Here is a 17,962-nt window from a genome sequence, read left to right on the forward strand (position 1 = left end):
AATTTGATGTGTATAAAATATTAAATAAATGTTTAGCACAGCAAATGGAAAATTATTATTTGGAGTTTACCAGATTGTGAAAAGTTATTGGCTACTCTTTGATTTAATACTAGTAACTTTTAGAAATGTATAAGGTTGTTGACAGGAATCTAAAATCCTGATAAGCAGGCGTATATTACTCCAGTGTACCTTGTTTGAATGCTAGTTTAACTCAAAATGAGCACACTTGCAGATAATTAGGCTAAACAACAAATCATTTTAGGTATTTTTAAGGAACTAACATTTTAACACACTTTTTTAAAAGTGTATTAAAAACATGGTATCACTTCACTATTGCTATGGTAGCCTCTGTACTATACCACAGTCGTTTTTATAAACAGCCCCCCATTTTCAGAGGCTTCTGATAAGTAGTTTCATGGTCAGGCAAGGCATGTAACTCGATTCAAAGTGTTAAATTTATACTTTAAAGCTTTATATTTTTGAAAAGGAGGCCCAAAGAGAGAGAGGTCATCATCAAAATAAATCTATCAGAGAGATGGCATAAACTTTAGGAGTCACCGAATAAACAATCTGGTGAATTGTTAAAAACAATGAATGTACTGACCAGATCGGCGACACCAAAAAGCCTGAAAAGACCACAGAAGAAAACTAAAGTTATTTCTATAGTTAAGAAAAACAACTCTAACATCTAAAAAGTCAAGAACACTCTCGAGGAGGCATATCATTGTGAAGGTCAACAATCAAGAATGTAAATACAGATTATTTACAGCAAGGTGAAAAATACCAGTAACAATCAAATCCAGGAAGGTCAGATTAGACTTTGCCACAAGAAGAAAAAACATGTAAAAGATCCTTCACACTTCAGAAAAAAGATTTTTATATATATATATATACACACGGAAAAGGGGAGAAACAGCTTGCGATCTGAAGCGTGGCATATCACATGTCAAACATGGTGGAGGTGATATTATGGTATGGGAACGTATGGCTGCTAGTCAAAGCCTGTCAATGATATTTACTGATGATGTGACTGCTGATAGAAGCAGCTTTAAGTTGTGAAGTGTACTTCAGGGCTCAGCTAAATGCTGCAAAAATGATCACAGTGCAAATGGATAATGACCCAAAGCAAAAGCAACCCAAGAGGCAAACAAATGGGATATTCTTCAAAGGCCAAGTCAGTCACCTGATCTCAACCCAACAGAGCAGCTTTTCAGTTATTTAGTACAAAACTGAATGCAGAAAAACAACTGAAGGTGACTGCAGTCAAGGCCTGGCAGAACACAGCATCTGGTGATGTCCATGGGTTCTAGACTTCAGACAGACTTTGACTGTAAAGGTTTTTCATCCAAATATTAAAAACAAAACCTATATTTATAAATATAGTAGTTTGTCCACTTAATTTTTAGATGGTATTTGACAGTCATGTCCTTAAGAAATCCAGCAAAGGCTAAAGTACACAAGAACTAGAATGAAAATCAAAGGATAGAAACACACAAAAGAACAATGTAAATTATGGATAGCTCCACTCAGAGCCCGAACCTCAGCATTATTAAAGCAGTGTAAGATCATTTTGACAGAGAACAGAAGACAAGACAGCCAACACCCCAAGAATAAGCCTTCAAAACGCCTGGAGAACTATTTGTAGAGACTGCTTAAAGAAATTAGGAGAAAGCTTGCCTAAGAGAGTTCAGGATGTGTTAAAGAATAAAGGTGGTCACATTGACTCCTAAACTCCTCAGAATTGGGAAAAATAGTTTTTGGCCGTAAACACAGTATTTCCCATCTTCTAGCAAATTTTTTTTTAAGTGGCTCAAGACTTTTGCACAGTAGTGTAGCACAAGCATTAGACACTAAAATTATATTATATTATATTATATTATATTATATTATATTATATTATATTATATTATATTATATTATATTATATTGGGGAATCGTTCAGGTAAGCCTTTCGTTGAACCTAAATGTATATGATGTCACCTACATGCACGTATAGAGCTTGCTTTATCTACCTGCTACATGTTATGGCGGTCCACCTTCATACCTGCCTCCCTTCAGTCGTGACTCTGATTTCCCTTAATGATGTTATCAAGTAAGCGACACACACACACACACACACACACACACACACACACGCTCGTCCAACTCCTCCCTCTCCACATTGCCCTCCCTCAGAATTTTTTTTTTTTTACAAATCTGTTCTCTGTGTTGTGTTCACTTGCATTTGAGCTGCCCTGTAGACAGAGCCCGCTTCTTCTTCTTCTTCTTCCTTTCACTCCCCTGCGGCAACACGCTTTTTTAATTTTCTACTCGCTTCAGATTTATTTTATTTCACCCAGCAAGCGTCCCCCTCCTTTTTTCTCCTTCTCCCTCCCCTAATTCTCTCTCCTCGCTTTAAGGCAATGCTGAGTGCGTTACACCCCGTCTGTGCAGAAAAACAGAAAACAACGATCAAACAAACATTTCAGCCGACGTTACGTTTTTAGGAGGAGACGTCTGAGCCCGGCGGATCACTTGGACAGGTAAGAGAGCGCAGAGCACGCAGAGACTGGCGCAGCCTGACGCATTTGTAATAACTGTGAGTTTCGTATTTAACCCGTGCTGCAGCCATTTAATGTGCCCTGTTTGACTGCAGCCTGTTGCGTGGACACTGAAAGCTGCCTCGGTTATTGCTAAACGCGTGCGTAAATCGCCGCGTTTTACACCTATGCATTGTAGTAATAACGTTTATAGGTATTTGCACGCTTAAGAGCATGTCTGGTAGAGGAGTGCAATGCGCTGTGTGGAGACAAGTGGTGCAGAGAAAAGCGTTTTAGCTTGTATGGAGAATTATAATTTATTGGACATTTAAAGTCCAATTTTTATTTATTTATTTTTTGTGTTCTCCCCAGAGTGAACTGCACCAAATATTTTAAAAATAATCGGTGTTAAATTACTCCCCGAGTCAGCCTCTCTACAGTAATATCGACTGTAAAGCTATTAAACCCTGCAGGTTTCTATCTATGCTGTCATGCGGCCAGCCTTGTCCTTGTTTGTCCTGTATGAGGTCAGACACTCAAGCCACCATGCGACGCTGTGTTGTCACTACTTCCCTGCCTAAACTGTATGCAGTGCTTGTGTGTGTGCGTGTGCGTGCGTGAGTGTATGTATTGCCATCATATCAGACTCATCTAACAGTGCAGCCTGTCAGGACAAGTTCACACTCCCTCCAGGCTGTGGACTCTGTACCAGTCTAGCTAGTTTTTCTTTACTTAATATAAATACAGATAAACTGACACACACACAGGAGTGCACACAGCTGCATTTCCCACATAACCTGTTTTCATTTTCCCCTCTCTCACAGACACACATTAACAGCCCTCCATCTTTTATGGCACAAATAAAACCATTCACCGACACTGTAGCAGCGATTGCAGAGTCGGGGATGCACAATATTTTTACTGTCTCGGCTGTAAAATAGATAACTTTTATTATCTCGCTGCAAAGATGTGAAACTTCCAATCGAAAGCAGCCACACAAGGAAGTGAACTGAGAGTTTTTCTCTCATTCAAAACTGGTGAAGGGCGTGAAATGGACGAGCTGAGCTGCATGCTTCTGACTAATATGATCGGTGTTGTCCTAAGTGATGAAATAGGTTTGTTGTAAGTTTGCTTGAATGGAAGCTGTGGCGCTTTAATGAGCTGAAGGGATTACTGATACTTAACCTAATTACTCTGCTCCGTCTCTCTCTCTCCTGGCTGCTGGCTTTTGCTCTCATTCTGATTTATGGATTGTTCACTTTTTTTAATCAATCACCTGCTCATTGATGTTGTCCTGGTGTGCACTCCTATAAAAAAAAGCTGTCTGTTTGCTGGGTTGTAACCTGCAGATAAGTGATGTGCTTTCACAGCTTTGGTATTTTGTTTCATAACTACCTGTGCCCTCTAGAAGTAGAAATCACCAGGCTTTGGGGGAATGAGGAAACTCCAGATTAAACAAAAAAACTCCCACAGGAAACTCAGAGATTCTCGTGTGAAACCAAAACATTTTTTCCAGGGTACAGTTTTAAAAATCCCACACGGTCTTCCCCCGGTTGGTTAAAGGCCATTTTTGCTCAATCTAACATTAATATAAGATGTAGGAAGTTCACCCACTCTGCTTTTATTATTCTATTGTTGTTTCTGTCAACACGCAGCATTAACCAGTAACACTCAGCTTTTAACGACTGAAAATAAACACAAACAGCAGAGAAAGGTCAGTTTTAAGCCACTCAAATTGGACCGCTGGGGAAAACACTAAAATGCTCCCTTATGCAAAAGAAACACTGGATTGTTTTTTCTGTATCTCCTACATTTTTATTGGTATTAGGCTACCTGCTAGTGTGCCTGTCGAGGTGACAGCCGGCCCACGGGCCAGACATAATGCAGACGTCAGAGCTCCGGTGAAGGTTACGCTGTCGGTGCACCCTGTTTGATGACGGACGCAGTGCGCTGGTGTCAACAGCAGCCAGCGTCAGTCCTCCCCCATCCGTAAGCCACCTACGTGTTGACCCCCACCTGCTGACTCCTTGAGCCCCTCTGCTCGCTGCAGAAACCTGGAGGACAGGCAGCGGTTTAATCACTGTTATAACTAGGGCAGTCTGTATTTATTCACCGTGCTGCATCCCTGTAATCACCTGTTTGTGCTACATCAGCTGAGATTATTTATGTAAAAAAAAAAGTACACTCGTTTGTACAGCTCGACTTTAACTAAGCAGGAATGCAGATCATCAGTTTTCTAATCAGAAAGTAATCGTGGCTCGTCTCTGTAGCCCTGGTTGCGCAGGTGACCCCACACACTGACGACTGTAGTCCTCATTGTAGTGGGCTCATCCTCTACCCCATATCTTATGTAAAAGTCTAAAATGCGCATCCGAAAACATAAATAAAAGTAATTTGTTGCCAGAAAACTAATCAGCAGCTTTTTTTTTTGTATTGATCAATATTTTTTAAGCAAAAGTGCAAAATGATGTCAATGTTCTGGTTCCCACTACAGATGATATAGTATTAGATTTCCCCCTTAAGAGTTATCTTAAAAAAGCCCTTAATCATCATGTTGTTTGACTCTTTGTGACCTTGCAGTGGTGTCCACAAACTCACGCAGTCTTATTTGCCACTTATTCTGACGGGCCTTAGCAGACCTGCAGAAGCTTAAACGTGCCTGCTGCTTTTGCAGATTCCCAGCAGAGCTGCTTAGAAGACTTTAGTTTCTCTTTTCACAAGTCTAAAAATGTTGAAGTTGTTTTCCTTTGTTCACCTGCACGCAGTTTCTTTGCTTGCTAACAAGCAAAATAAGTGAATCCAACATTCCCACAATGGTGAAAAAGCCAATGTTGATTATGAATTGACCTATAAAGAATTGCTTGATCCAAATGAACTTTAGTCACAACATGAGTGAAAAGATGAAGACAAAAAGTATCTGGAAATCATTAATTAATCAGAGGATCAAGGAAGTGTATTTTAAGAAAGTTAGTTTCATTAGTTAAAATCAGTTTATCTGTCAACCAGAATTAAGGTAGATTACCTCCAGCTCTTGGTGTGTCAGCATGGCCATAACCTACTTTTTATAAGCATGATATTCATGCTTTAGTCTTTAAACAGCAAGTCATTGTATGTCAACATTGCAAATGGGATTATTTGTCAATGTAATTGTGCATATATACACTTCATTAAGACATTATTATTTTAATATACACATTATAAACCCTTTCCTGGATATATTATGTTTAATCACTGAACAGCACTTTGTTATCTGTGGTGTTTGAGCAGATAATTAACATTAATAAAACTAAAGTATGCAGTATCACACCCACGTTTCCTGATCAGCATTTAGTGTAAGAACCAAATTCTTTCTCTTTCATTTTTTCTTAGTCAACCCTTTCACTCTGTCTGCTTCTTCATTCCGTGCTCACTGGCTTTTTGTTCAACTCGTGTGCCTTGTGGTCTCCTCCTGTCAGATCTATTGTGGTAGGTCGGGTTTTGCAACAAAGCAGCTTAGCAGTAGATGTCAATTCTAAACTGTGTTTAAAAACATATTGAGACTGTTGATATGTCAATGTCTTATTAGCCTGAACTATTTTTAACAGAGATTACAGTTTTTCAGCTGCAGTAGTATGTTAATGAGTCCTGGTTGACCAGTTTACACCGTTTCAAGTGTTTTCATGGTGTTTTAGAGCTATATATGAAGAGGAAAGGTGTGGGTCTGACAAAGAAACCACTTACAGTGCATGCTCATTCCAGTGATCGTGGTGCGTCCTGGATTATCCTCCTCTCCGACTCTAATAATCTGACTATAATACACAAAGTCTCTGTCTGTCTGACTGTGTGTTTGTTTCCTTGTCTGCAAAGTCTTTCTACGCTATCAGGAGTTGGGCAACGAAACTTAGAAAACAGATAAATCTTAGGTCCCTGAAAGCTCTTAGCCAAGGATGGGCAATTGATTTTCCTTAAGGGAACCACATATGAAACTGGCACTGTTGTAGAGGGCCGCATCAATAAGCTTATAAAGAACTAAAATTAACACTGAGCAGAATTAAATTCAAATTATAGGTGTGGCCCTCCACGAGAATCTCAGCTTTGTCATGTGGCCTCTTGGGAAGATGTATTGCCAGCCCCTGTTCTTGGCTATGTCCTATATTATGTCATCATCATGTTGCTTAACAACCTCCTAGCAACAGGCTAAAATGACCTGATATTTGGCATTTACGCGTCAGTAAAACCTCATAGAAATACCCCATCCATTTTATTTCACAATAACGTTTACTATACAAAAGATAAATTGTGCTTAATACCTTATGATGCCATCACATTGCCTAGCAACCACCTTGCAGTGGGATAACGCTTGACCCATTTTTAGCATATACATAACATCTACCAGTCTTATTTATTTATTTATTTTACTTTTTTTTACATAAAGGACATCAGTTTACCAACAGCAACAGGCCAACGGATGCTGAGGTGTGTTGTTGTGATTATAATTTACAGTTCAGCTCATAAATTCAGTGTTTTTCAATTCGATTTTATTTATATAGCAACAATAATCGCCTCAATGCACTTTATATTAAAAGGTAAAGACCCTACAAAATACAGAGAAAACCCCAACAATCAGTTGACCTCCTATGAGTGACGATAGTTGAAAGGAAAAACTCCCTTTTAACAGGAAGAAACATCTGGAAGAACCAAGCTCAAGGAGAGGCGGCCCTCGGCCATGACCGGTTGGGGTGAGGTCAGGAAGACAGGACAAAAGACATGCTGTGGAAGAGAGCCAAAGATTAATAATAACTAATTATTAAATGACAAGAGCTCTATTAACACATAGTCAGTGAAAAAGAAACAGTGCATCATGGGAAACCCCCAGCAGCCTAGACCTATTGCAGTGTAACTAAGGGAGAATTCAAGGTCACCTGATCGGGGTCAGCTGAGGGACTATGTGCTTTATCACAAAGGAAAGTTTTAAGCCTAATCTTAAAAGTAGAGAGGATGTCTCCCAAATCCAAACTGGGAGCTGGTTCCACAAAAGAGGGATCTGAAAGCTGAAGGCTCTGCCTCCCGATCTACTTTTAAGTACTCTAGGAACAAGTAAGCCTGGAGTCTGAGAATGAAAAGCTCTACTGGGGTGATATGGTACTATGAGGTCTTTGAGGTAAAACGGGACCTTGCATGTGATGAGATGGATTTTAAATTCAAAATTTTATTCAATAAAGTCAATAGGAAAGTGTTTACTGAGGACATAGATCAAGTTGGCCAAGCACTTTTTTTCTCATAGGCTTCTACACAACCAGAAGTCTTTTTATAACCAGAGAGGTTGTCCCCTATGGACCATTAAAAATAATGCAGGTTTCGGGCACTTCTTACATTAGCTTCACTTTTCAGACTTGATCCACCTTTTGTCCTCTCTCTAGTATCCATCCATTCATCCAGCTTTCTTATCTAATTCAAGGCTGTGAAGTGGTTGGAGCTTATTACAAGAAAGCTACCCATCACAGGGCAACAAAGAAGTAGCTTAACACTTATTGGAATGAATGCCATGAAATTTCTGCAAAGAAATGTGTGGTTTCTGATGAAGATGAGATTTTAAAATTTCCAACAGTATTAATGAGCAGGTACATGTTTGCTTACTATAGTCCCCTACCATATGTTTTGCCAGGATACTGGGCAGTGGTGCCTAGTAAGTTAACATGCACAGCCGTGCACTAACCTACAGTGTTAAAGTATGTACTAGTTTGTTAGGGTTATATGGGAATTTTGCAGTATTTTGCATGTAGCTCACAGTATTAGCGTGCAAGAAGAGCATCACACATATCCACTAGGAAAGGAAAGGATTGTCAGTTCATTCAGAGTACTTCTGAATAATTTGATACTCTTAGGTTGCAGTAAAAGTCATCTGTTCTTTTCCATTTAGCTACATTTACATGCTCGGTGATGTAGGAGCAGCTCCCACTTATAAGTAACTAATTAATAAAAGTTACTTTATCACTTGCAAAATGTCAGGTCTGCTAACTCAGGCGCTCACTGGTCTGTTTATGACCATGCTGTAAAAAAACAAACAAACCAACACCCCCAAGTGGCCATGTCACATTTAACCCACTTACACATTATTCCATGGCTTTAATTCTCTGTTTTTAACTGTTTCCTTTGTCTTGCTGTATCCATAAAGGCCTCAATAGAGGCAAGAGGCAAACTGAGGAAAGCAGAGTCCCAGCAGCTTGTATGAGGAAGTAAAAAATTGTTCCTGTGTATATTCAAAGTTGCCCAGTGCAGTGTAAACTAGGCTGGCATTGGAGGAGAGCCAGTTTTTCAATGCAGCTTTCCAAGAATGGTTGTAATGGCAACTGTGCGCCATTTGGTGTCTGGTGTGGCGAGCGCGAGGATTGTTGCTGAGGAGCATTTTGATGATGTGTGTTGCATATTGCTGAGCTGCATCGTCAGGATGTGCGTAAGCAGAGGCGTTTGACACTGATGTGGACCTGAATGAAGGACAGGCAGAGCTGCAGGAGGAGGAGGTGCTTGCCTTGTGCCCCTGAGAAAAGTTTCTATCGATCTATAGGTAGGCTGAGAGGAGAGAAGAGGCACAGACAAGCAGAGTGGTTAAAGCAAGCAAAGCAATTGCTGTACCTGCTCATCTCTCATTCCTCTTTTTTTGGCTGGGATGTGTCTTTGTTCTTGTGTTTGAAGGTGGGTGTATCAATTCAGTTCCCACCTCCCCCTTATCCCTCCGTCTCCCACTCTGCTGCAGTGTTCTCCTTCTGGGCTGTGTATCTGCATGCTCACACACACACACACACACACACACACACACACACACACACACACACACACACACACACACACACACTCGTTCCCTCACATTCTAGCCCCCCCCCCCGTCGCTTCCTCCGTCTGTGTCTGCCACCGTCAGACGCAGGGACTGATAATATCTGCTCCAACGCCCTGTCCTCCTTCCCCTGTTTTGTTTTTTTATTTTTCACTCCTTCTTTCCTGCATCTCTTCTGTTCTTAATTAATTGGACATGCACTCAGGTTTTAAACAGCATAGTCTTCTTTCTCTTCAATTTACAATTTAAAAAGTCCCCCCCAAAATGCAGTCTGGACCTCCTCTTCCCTTGAGAAGCTGCTAGTTTCTTCTGTGTGCATGTGTCACCTCTCTGATCAGTATCTGTATTCACTTAGTGTCTGGACACGTCACTCTGCTCCTTCAGAGTGAGCAGCACAACAGGCTGCATGCATCATCCTTGCATCATGCTGCAGCAGAGTGCACAGTTTGGATAACTCCTCCACATCTGTGAGAAGACTGAGCTGTCTGGTTTCAGCTCAGGGCTCTTGTACAGCGTGGATATTAGCATGTGGCTCAGCCATGACTGCCATGACTGTGCTTGTACCAGTGAGGAGGGGTGGGGGAATCAGAGAGGAACAAGGACAGGCTGTGTGAAGGGAGGAGCTGAGCTTTAAACTGCTCTGTCATTGGTTAGTCACGTGCCCTGCCTGCCTGTAAGAGTCTGCCTGATTGGCTGCTGCTCTGCATTGAGCACAGCAGCTGCAGTTGTGATGAACTACCCCTTCTCTCTCTGCCCTGGCTCTGCTTTTCCTGTCTCTACCCCTCGCATTAATAACTGTCTGGCACTCATCTGTGTGGACCAGCGTGCCAACCTGTGCCACTTCAAGGACACCTCTATCCGCTGTGTGTTTCTGCGTGAATCATGTCAAGTTAGTCAATTACTTTCTGCTCCATGGAGCTCACCGGAGTTAAAGTGACGTCTCCACTGCCTGCAATCTCCCTCCCTCCATCCTCTCCCTCTCTCTCCCTCTCTTATATCACTTAATCAAGACATACTGTAGCTTGCCCTTTCCTGTTCACCGCTGCCTCCCTCCCTGCTACCCTATTTGTTTGCCCTCGTCTTCTCCTCTTTGGCTGTTTCGCGTCCACCCTCCCTGCCTCGTGATCCTCGTCGCCCTCCGTTTAAGCAAACTCCACACCAGGTTGTAGCTCTACAGTCACGTTCTCTCCTCAACAGGCTGGTGTTTTGTTAACGCTCCTCTGTTTTTGCAATCCACAGCAAGGCAGCAAGCAAGGACATGCAGCAGAGAGGTCAGTGAGGAGGAGGAGGAGGATGACAGCAGAAGAATAGGAAACGGACAAGGAGGGATGAGAAAGAGACTGAAGTAAGAGGAGGAAGTGGAACTCCAAAGTGCCTACTGCGAGGGTACGTCTGCCGAGTCTGCTGGATTACAGCGGGACGGTGTGTGTCTGGCCTTGAATGGAGGCTGTATTTTATCCTGACAGCCACAGAGTCATCCATCCCACATTGCTGAGCTGCAGTCCCAGCATACCCTGAGCTGAGCAGCCACTTCGTCTCATCATTACAAGGACATCTCCGTGTAAGACTGTCTGTCTTTTTTTTTGTTTTATTTTTGTTTTGTTCTTGTTTTTTGTTTTGCTCTAAAGAAATCTTTAGTTTCCTTGTCAGGCTGCCCAAATATAACTAAAGTAGAACTACAGTGAATGCCCCAGCCTGGCCATGTTGACGTGAATGTAGTGGTGATTTACAGCGGGCTGATACAGGTGAATGCACACACTCGGCGACTCTGCGATCCAAGCGACATGCCAGAGTGATGCCCTCAGATTAGTTTCCTTTTTTTCTTCCTTTTTTTTGAGACAGAGCTGGCCTCTGCTCACAGTCAAGCCCCTCTATATATCTCACTGCAGTGAGACTTCAGCTGCCACTTTTCCCAGGAAGAACTAATAAACATCCCCCAAAATACACCAACCAAAAGGACTTGCTGCCTATTTGCACTGAGGAGAAACCGAAAATATTTTTGCTTCTGTTTCCTCTGTGTTGTGCTGGGGGATTTTTTGTCTTGAATCACCATTAGTCACCCTTGCTCTCATCAGACAGTTTTCCGTCAGTTTGCCCACTGCCGCTGCACAGCGTCTGCGAGCGTCTCTGATGGCTGTCAGCATGACCATGGGACGAGACACCAAATGGCTGACCTTGGAAGTGTGTCGTGAGTTTCAGAGAGGCACCTGCTCGCGGTCTGACGCTGAGTGTAAGTTTGCACATCCCTCACGGAGCTGCCATGTGGAGAACGGCCGAGTCATCGCCTGCTTTGATTCGCTCAAGGTAACTGTGCTACAGACACGCTGCTCTAATACAGCTTGTTTGTTTCCACACATTCATTGTGCTTCATGTCAAGCTAGTCAATGGCTTTTGGCTCTGTGAAGTATTATATAGCTGAATGACATATAAACACATCCTGACGTACACACAAACCAGGATTTTGTGCAGTGTTTCAAATGAGTTTGCTCGTCTTTAGCAGGAAAAACACATCACGTAGCGATACGTTAGGATTTGCGTGGTCCACCCCTTAAACCTATTAAACTATGTCAGTTGGTCATAACTTTACTTAACAATATATTCTAATTTTATCTTTATAGTGTAAATCTCTGTGATTCTGGGCCTGGAAAGTATAGGGATGTGTGTTATTTCAAGTCTTAGTAACATTTTTCTGTAGTTTTTTAAAAAAATTGTATAATGAAGGAAAAGTGTGTTCTTTTCACGTCCCACAATGGCCTTTTTAATTCATGAGAAAAACAGCTGTAAATGACATATTTTATTTTGTCACCATTTAGCTAAGATAAGAACACGTCATTAGGGGTTTACTGCCTGTAAAGAGCGTCTGGCCTCCCCCTAAGGGGAAAATCACCAAGACTGTAATAAAATTCTTTTGAGCTATTTAAGTTGGGAGTTATTTACTTACCAGTAACTGTAAAGTACGTTTTCGTCTATCGAATTGCCGGAAATAACAGCATAGTGCATAAACTTAATGTAAGTGAGGTAACAAAGACTCTTTCCTTTCACTGTTTGTGACAAGTTGTGGCCAAAGGCCTATTTTGAGGTACAAAAAAACCCTGTTCAGGTATATATATATATAAGAAAGAAAATTCAGGCTCACCAAAAGGATTTTGGCCTTTCCCCCAAAAAGGAAAACCACCGAGACTGCGATACAGAATATTTTTAACCAGTTATTCTGAGTGGCAGTTTCATTTACTCAAGACTATAATATATTTTTATTTCACAAATGCCAAAAATATTCTGTTAAGTGAAGTAACACTGGCTCAGTTTCTTATCTATTTGTACTTAACATTAGTTAGTCTCCAAAAGGCCTGGGAAGCCGGGAAAAACCTGTGATAGTGAAACACCCTGTAGTTTAGATAGTCTACTGTATGATAAAGAGGCACTGCTGACAATCATTTCCATACCTGTAATAGATTAGAGCCCAGCTGATACATTCTGCATATCTGTCTGTCTGTCTGTCAGCTTCTTGGCTAATGTTGAGCGATTACAGATGTATTAGAGACACCATATTTACCTTTTCCTACATGCTCCATTTTATATGATAACTTTATGATAATTTTTTCCCAAAGAACATAATAGAGAAAATATGCTTGGAGTAATTTAGAAATAGTCTTATTAGTGTTTTCAGCACATGCAGCAGAGTAGCATGAACAGACAGTAGTGCAGTCAGGCGGTGTCTTCACATTGAATTGCTTGTGAAAGATGTGGTAGTTTGTGAAGGATAGATGGTTTTTTAATAAAAACCCCAGCATTTACACTTTTTATCATAGCTGTGCAATTTTATACCTGTGTATTTATAAAATATCATTCAGTATTAATATCAGAATTGTTTTAATTAATAGAAATTGTCATCAGCTGCAAAACTATAATCTTGCACTAGTGATTTCCTCTGTGGCTCAGATGTCAGGGTTAATATATCTTAATATAGTTGCAATTCTTGCTTTAATATCAAAAAACAAAAAACAGTTTGTGTGTTATTGGATTTTTGGTTTTTTTACTTGGATACTTTTTTGGCTTTTCTTGAACTAATATCAAAGTTTAAAGTAGCAAGAGCTGAATTTTTTCGTATAATGTGGCGTTATACCTCTTTCATTCAATTTTAGGTGTAGCCTGTGATTTTCACAATAAAAGCTCTGTTATGTCTGGTGACATTTGATAGTAGCTTTATATTTTAAACTGAAAATCACAAAGTAAAGGTTTTTTTAAAATTATTATTTCTGATTATGAATTACTATGTATCATTTGGCTGCCTCAAATATCACCCCCCAAATAGGCACATTAGCTAATTAGCCGTTTTACTGTCTCCATGTAAAATACTGTCTTTTTTTTAAAAAAAACTTATAGTTTAATGTTACCATATTGATTTAGAGGTGAAAAAACATGTGTCTGGTTACTGTCTGGGTCATAAACCTTTCAGCCAGATTTTTTTTGGCCATGGTATAACTGGTATAACCAGGCATGAGTCTTAATAACTAAATACAGATTCTGTCTTTATTTGTAGCTAGATAAACCAGGGAATGACATCTGGTTTTCCAGATATTTATTGTTTCCGCTCGGACGAGGCATAATTTCTCGTAAAGCGGCTCAGCTGATGCTCTCTGTTCCTCCACCACCTCTGATGTGGGCTAGTCGGTTGTACTGCTCCAGCATCTCTGCCGCTGCTTTCCTCACCCCCTCTCGCTCCTCTACCACAGAATCACAACACTAGCGCTGCTCGCACGCTGTGTAAAAACAGTCTGAAACGTGGTGCATTTTAGAGGAGTTACATCTCTCAATGGCCAATTATGCTAAAATCCAGAATACACTGTTGCTCCACTCGTGCGCGTGCATTCGTGTTGATCTATGCATGTTTGTCCACCAGCTTTGCCTCAGTGAAAAAGTGAGACTCGGACAAGGGGCTTTCTGTCTGAGTGCAGCTGCTGTCTCCTCGTTTATTGAGTTAGAATTTATTATTCAGCCATTTTTCTGTGTTATGTCCTCCAGAGAAGGGGGGAGTTGGAGAGGAGAGAGAGCAAAAGAGAGAGGGGGCCTAGCAACAGCACAGGAGTGCATACCCATTGGATAGTTTGATCTTCCTGAGTGGCACGGCTGTTTTTAGCACCGAGCAACAGCCTGGCCCTGTACTGGTCTCACTGACAGGAAGAAGAGGCTGTTTGAAGCTCCAGGGTCACGTTGATAGTCTGAGAGAGAGCTGAAGCTGGTGACGAAGGTCTGATCAGATGGTTTTAACATGCAATGCCGCCACAGAGTGTGAAACCATCTTTTCTATGCCAGTGTTTCTGTCTTCGTTGTTGTTCGGGATTGTGCTCAGCTGACAGTTGTTGCTTTCAGTCGACTGACTAGAAAAAACAAGGAAGCGTCACGCACTGTCCCAGGCAGAGCCACTCTACAGCATCGCTCCTTCCTCCTGCTCCCCGCCCACCCCTCCCTCCTTTGTTAATTTCATTTCTAATGGCTTCCCTCCTCATCATCCCTCCCATATCTGGGATCTCCATGCCGGCCCAAGCCGACCGCTGTCATTCTCTGTTGCTCCTCCATTAGCTCTGTCTGGTTGGTCTGAACCCACCGCCTAGTTCTTTTTACCTTGTTAACTGAAGTGCTGCTGTCATCTCAAATGATTAATGTAGGCACTGCATCTACCCACCATGCTACTTTTCAACCTAAAGATGATTCAATAGCAGTGTCACCTTTGAATGACATCATCGAAGGACTGCAGCTAACAACATTTTATGCGATTTAGATTTAGGAACTAATCTTTGTGGTCAACTAACCTAATGTGAAGCGCATGAAAATCTCCAAGTTTAAAAGCCAAATTCTTCTTTGAAATCGATTTTTTTTGTCCAAAAAAACCAACAATACCCCAAAATATTTGGGTGCTGCTAACACCCTTTTTATGTGTCTGAGCCAAGGTTCATGGTTCAATCAGACCCAATATAAAAGATGGACATTACCTCCTGATCTGAAAAGCAAAGCCAGTAAGGAAATTTCTTAAACTGACATTAAACTTTTTGACGGCCACCAGGTGGCCATATATATGGTTGAACAGTTCTGGGAAAATGGCCTTATTTCCCGAGGATTTCATGGGCTCAGCCACTCATTTCAGGCCACACTGAATAAAATATTAATTTCATTTTGTAAATTTTGGTCATTCTAAATTTCACAAAGGAGGATTATCCAGGTATCCTAATCAGTTAACAAGTTGTCAATCACGAGTGTGGTTTCACTTCACTGTTATGAATTTGGATTGTAGGACTGGTGAGGACTGAGGCAGGATAACAGGAGGCAGACCAAAAGCCATTTGTTTAAGCTGATATACCAAAATCGAAATCAATGGTGAATACGCAGGAAAATTAAGAGTCACCAGGACATAGACTAAGGAGAAGGACCGGACTATTTATATACATGAGATAATAAGGGAAGTACACAACTCATAAACAAAGTAGCAAAGTCAAAAAGTCATGCAGGAGTACACAATGGTGACTGCAAAGGAAGATCAACAGACAGCAAGACAAAGACTAAAGTAAAGGATTGGACTATTCATACACTTGAGGTAACAAGAGAGCTGAATGAAAGAGGGTAACAACACAAGAGTGATCACACAGGTGAAGACAATCAACGACAATGGGTCAGGAGGGGAAGTTAAACTAAAAGTTTAACACAGGAAAGAGATGATCACCAAAGTAAAACAGAAAATGAATAACAGCGAAACAGGGAAATGCCAACACTGAAACACCGAGGGGACTAATAAAATATCATAAATACAAACTACAAAACTAGAATTAAAATATCACCAGAAGTGTTTCCTTACAATCCGAAGGAATGACTGAAAATTAAAGTTTAGCAATAAACAAAATAAAGAATGAAAAAACCCTGGAATGATCAAACTGAGAGTACCTCCAAAAACAAACAAGGATCCTAAACTTAAAAATTACTCAAAACCCTGAGACCAGCTGAAAAGACCGGCCCGGGGGGTAACGACATTCGTGGTAGATATGTCCAGCTGTTTCTATTCTTTCATTTGCATGATGTTAGTGAGAACTTACACAACAAAGTAAGTAAAAACGTAAGACCAGGCCCTCATCGCATCAATGTTACCAAATACCACTGTGAATGCTACACTGATATTCTAAACAGTTGGATTTGCCAACATAATCTAATAACGATGTCATAGTTATATCAGTAAAATGCATAGTATTTATGTTTGATATTAATGCAGAAAAGTCTCCATGTACTCTGGTTATTCTGCAGTTACAGAGCAGTATTATTGCAGTCTTACCAGACTTAGCAAGAAACGCAATGTTGGCATTACATATGTGTTTGTATCACTGCGATATCCCTAATATTGTTATGTTGGGCCACATGAGGGACAGCTCCTCCTATCTGGTGTTCTAACCTGCTTTATGAAGAGCAGCCAATCAGAAGATGGATTATGTTGAACTGGCAACCAATGCAAAGGCCACTCTAGCTGAGTCCAAGAATAAAAAAAGTGGTGGAAATGAGCGTAACAGGTCGTCTTTAACTGAAAGAAAGCACCAGTTGTGTTTCATGTTAATATTGTTTACAGTGCAGTTCTGTCATTGTGTGCCACAGAGTAGAGCTGCGCTGTGATCTTTTTTTTATCGACGTACTAGCTCTCTCTTCTCTCTGCGCATCAGCAGCACACTACTGTACAAACAGGGACTTTCTCTGTGTTGTGTAGTGTGTTGCCATGGCTACCAAAAGGAGATTCCTGACCTAGTACTCTCCTCAGCACCGCTATTCATTGGCCTCTTTCTCTAACCCAGATGTCACAGCTTTCATAAAGGTTTTGTATCAAAGTTTTCTTTATTTCTTTGTGTTTCTGTCTGGATCGTGCAATGCATAACGTCAATGCACCATTAGATTCATTAATAGATACTTTTCTTTCCCTCTCAGTTGGAGCAGGCATGCTGTGCTCATGGGACTCTCTCTTCATTACAGTCTCATCCCTAAACACACAGCTCGCTGACGCAAAGCTTGCTCCGGTGTAGGCGAGAGTGTTTTTATATGCCTGTGTACCATCATGACCGGTTTTCAGGCGGCTGCGTTGCTGTGTGCTCTCGTGCTTTTTTGTCTGCTGTGTGAGGTTGTGTGAGTGGATGCTGGTGAAGAGACACTGCGGCTTCCCCCTATTTTTATAGAGTTATCCTGCTGCTAACACCCTTTTTATGTGCCCTCATCTCAGCATGTTATCCATCACAATCAGAGCCTCTGCACCATGACGTCAGCTTGTCTTCAGATTGTATTATTGTCCTCTGCTTTAGTGCTCTTGGTTTGCTCGTGATCACCTAATGCGAGGGACTTTCTGTGGGTGTGGTTTGATGACAGAGCATGTTGCCGAGGCTCAGCGGAGGTAGTTTAGCGGGTTAACGACTCATCTGCAGGAGCAGACAGATGCTGTCAGCCCAGGGGTTTAATGAAGACTGCAGTTTCTCCTCTGAGTGTGCGTTGACCTGCAGTGTTCCTGCAGCACCATCTTCACCTTCCCCACAGTCTGCCAGGGAGCAAGGACACTGCTTTAACGGCATTCTGGGCCAAATTGATTGCTTTTAGATAAATGGATCCAAATCTGATT

General features: G+C 41.3%; 1 protein-coding gene across 4 annotated transcripts in view; it reads left to right on the forward strand.

Annotated features, from left to right (window-relative positions):
• Positions 1-2,213: 2,213 nt before the first annotated feature.
• Positions 2,214-17,962, forward strand: part of mbnl3 (muscleblind-like splicing regulator 3) — a 36,256-nt gene continuing 20,507 nt past the window's right edge. For 2 of the 4 annotated variants that reach the window (XM_080900313.1, XM_080900316.1), the window contains exons 1-2: positions 2,214-2,522; positions 10,570-11,634. In XM_080900313.1, coding sequence (XP_080756439.1) covers positions 11,461-11,634 — 174 coding nt within the window. In that variant the 5' untranslated portion in view covers positions 2,214-2,522; positions 10,570-11,460. Of the gene's footprint in view, positions 2,523-10,061; positions 10,220-10,569; positions 11,635-17,962 lie in introns of those variants that run through there. The other 2 variants (XM_080900314.1, XM_080900315.1) reach the window with 2 other exon arrangements.

The sequence above is a fragment of the Rhamphochromis sp. 'chilingali' genome (assembly GCF_963969265.1).
Source record: "Rhamphochromis sp. 'chilingali' genome assembly, chromosome: 13".
NCBI classification, from domain to species: domain Eukaryota; kingdom Metazoa; phylum Chordata; class Actinopteri; order Cichliformes; family Cichlidae; genus Rhamphochromis; species Rhamphochromis sp. 'chilingali'.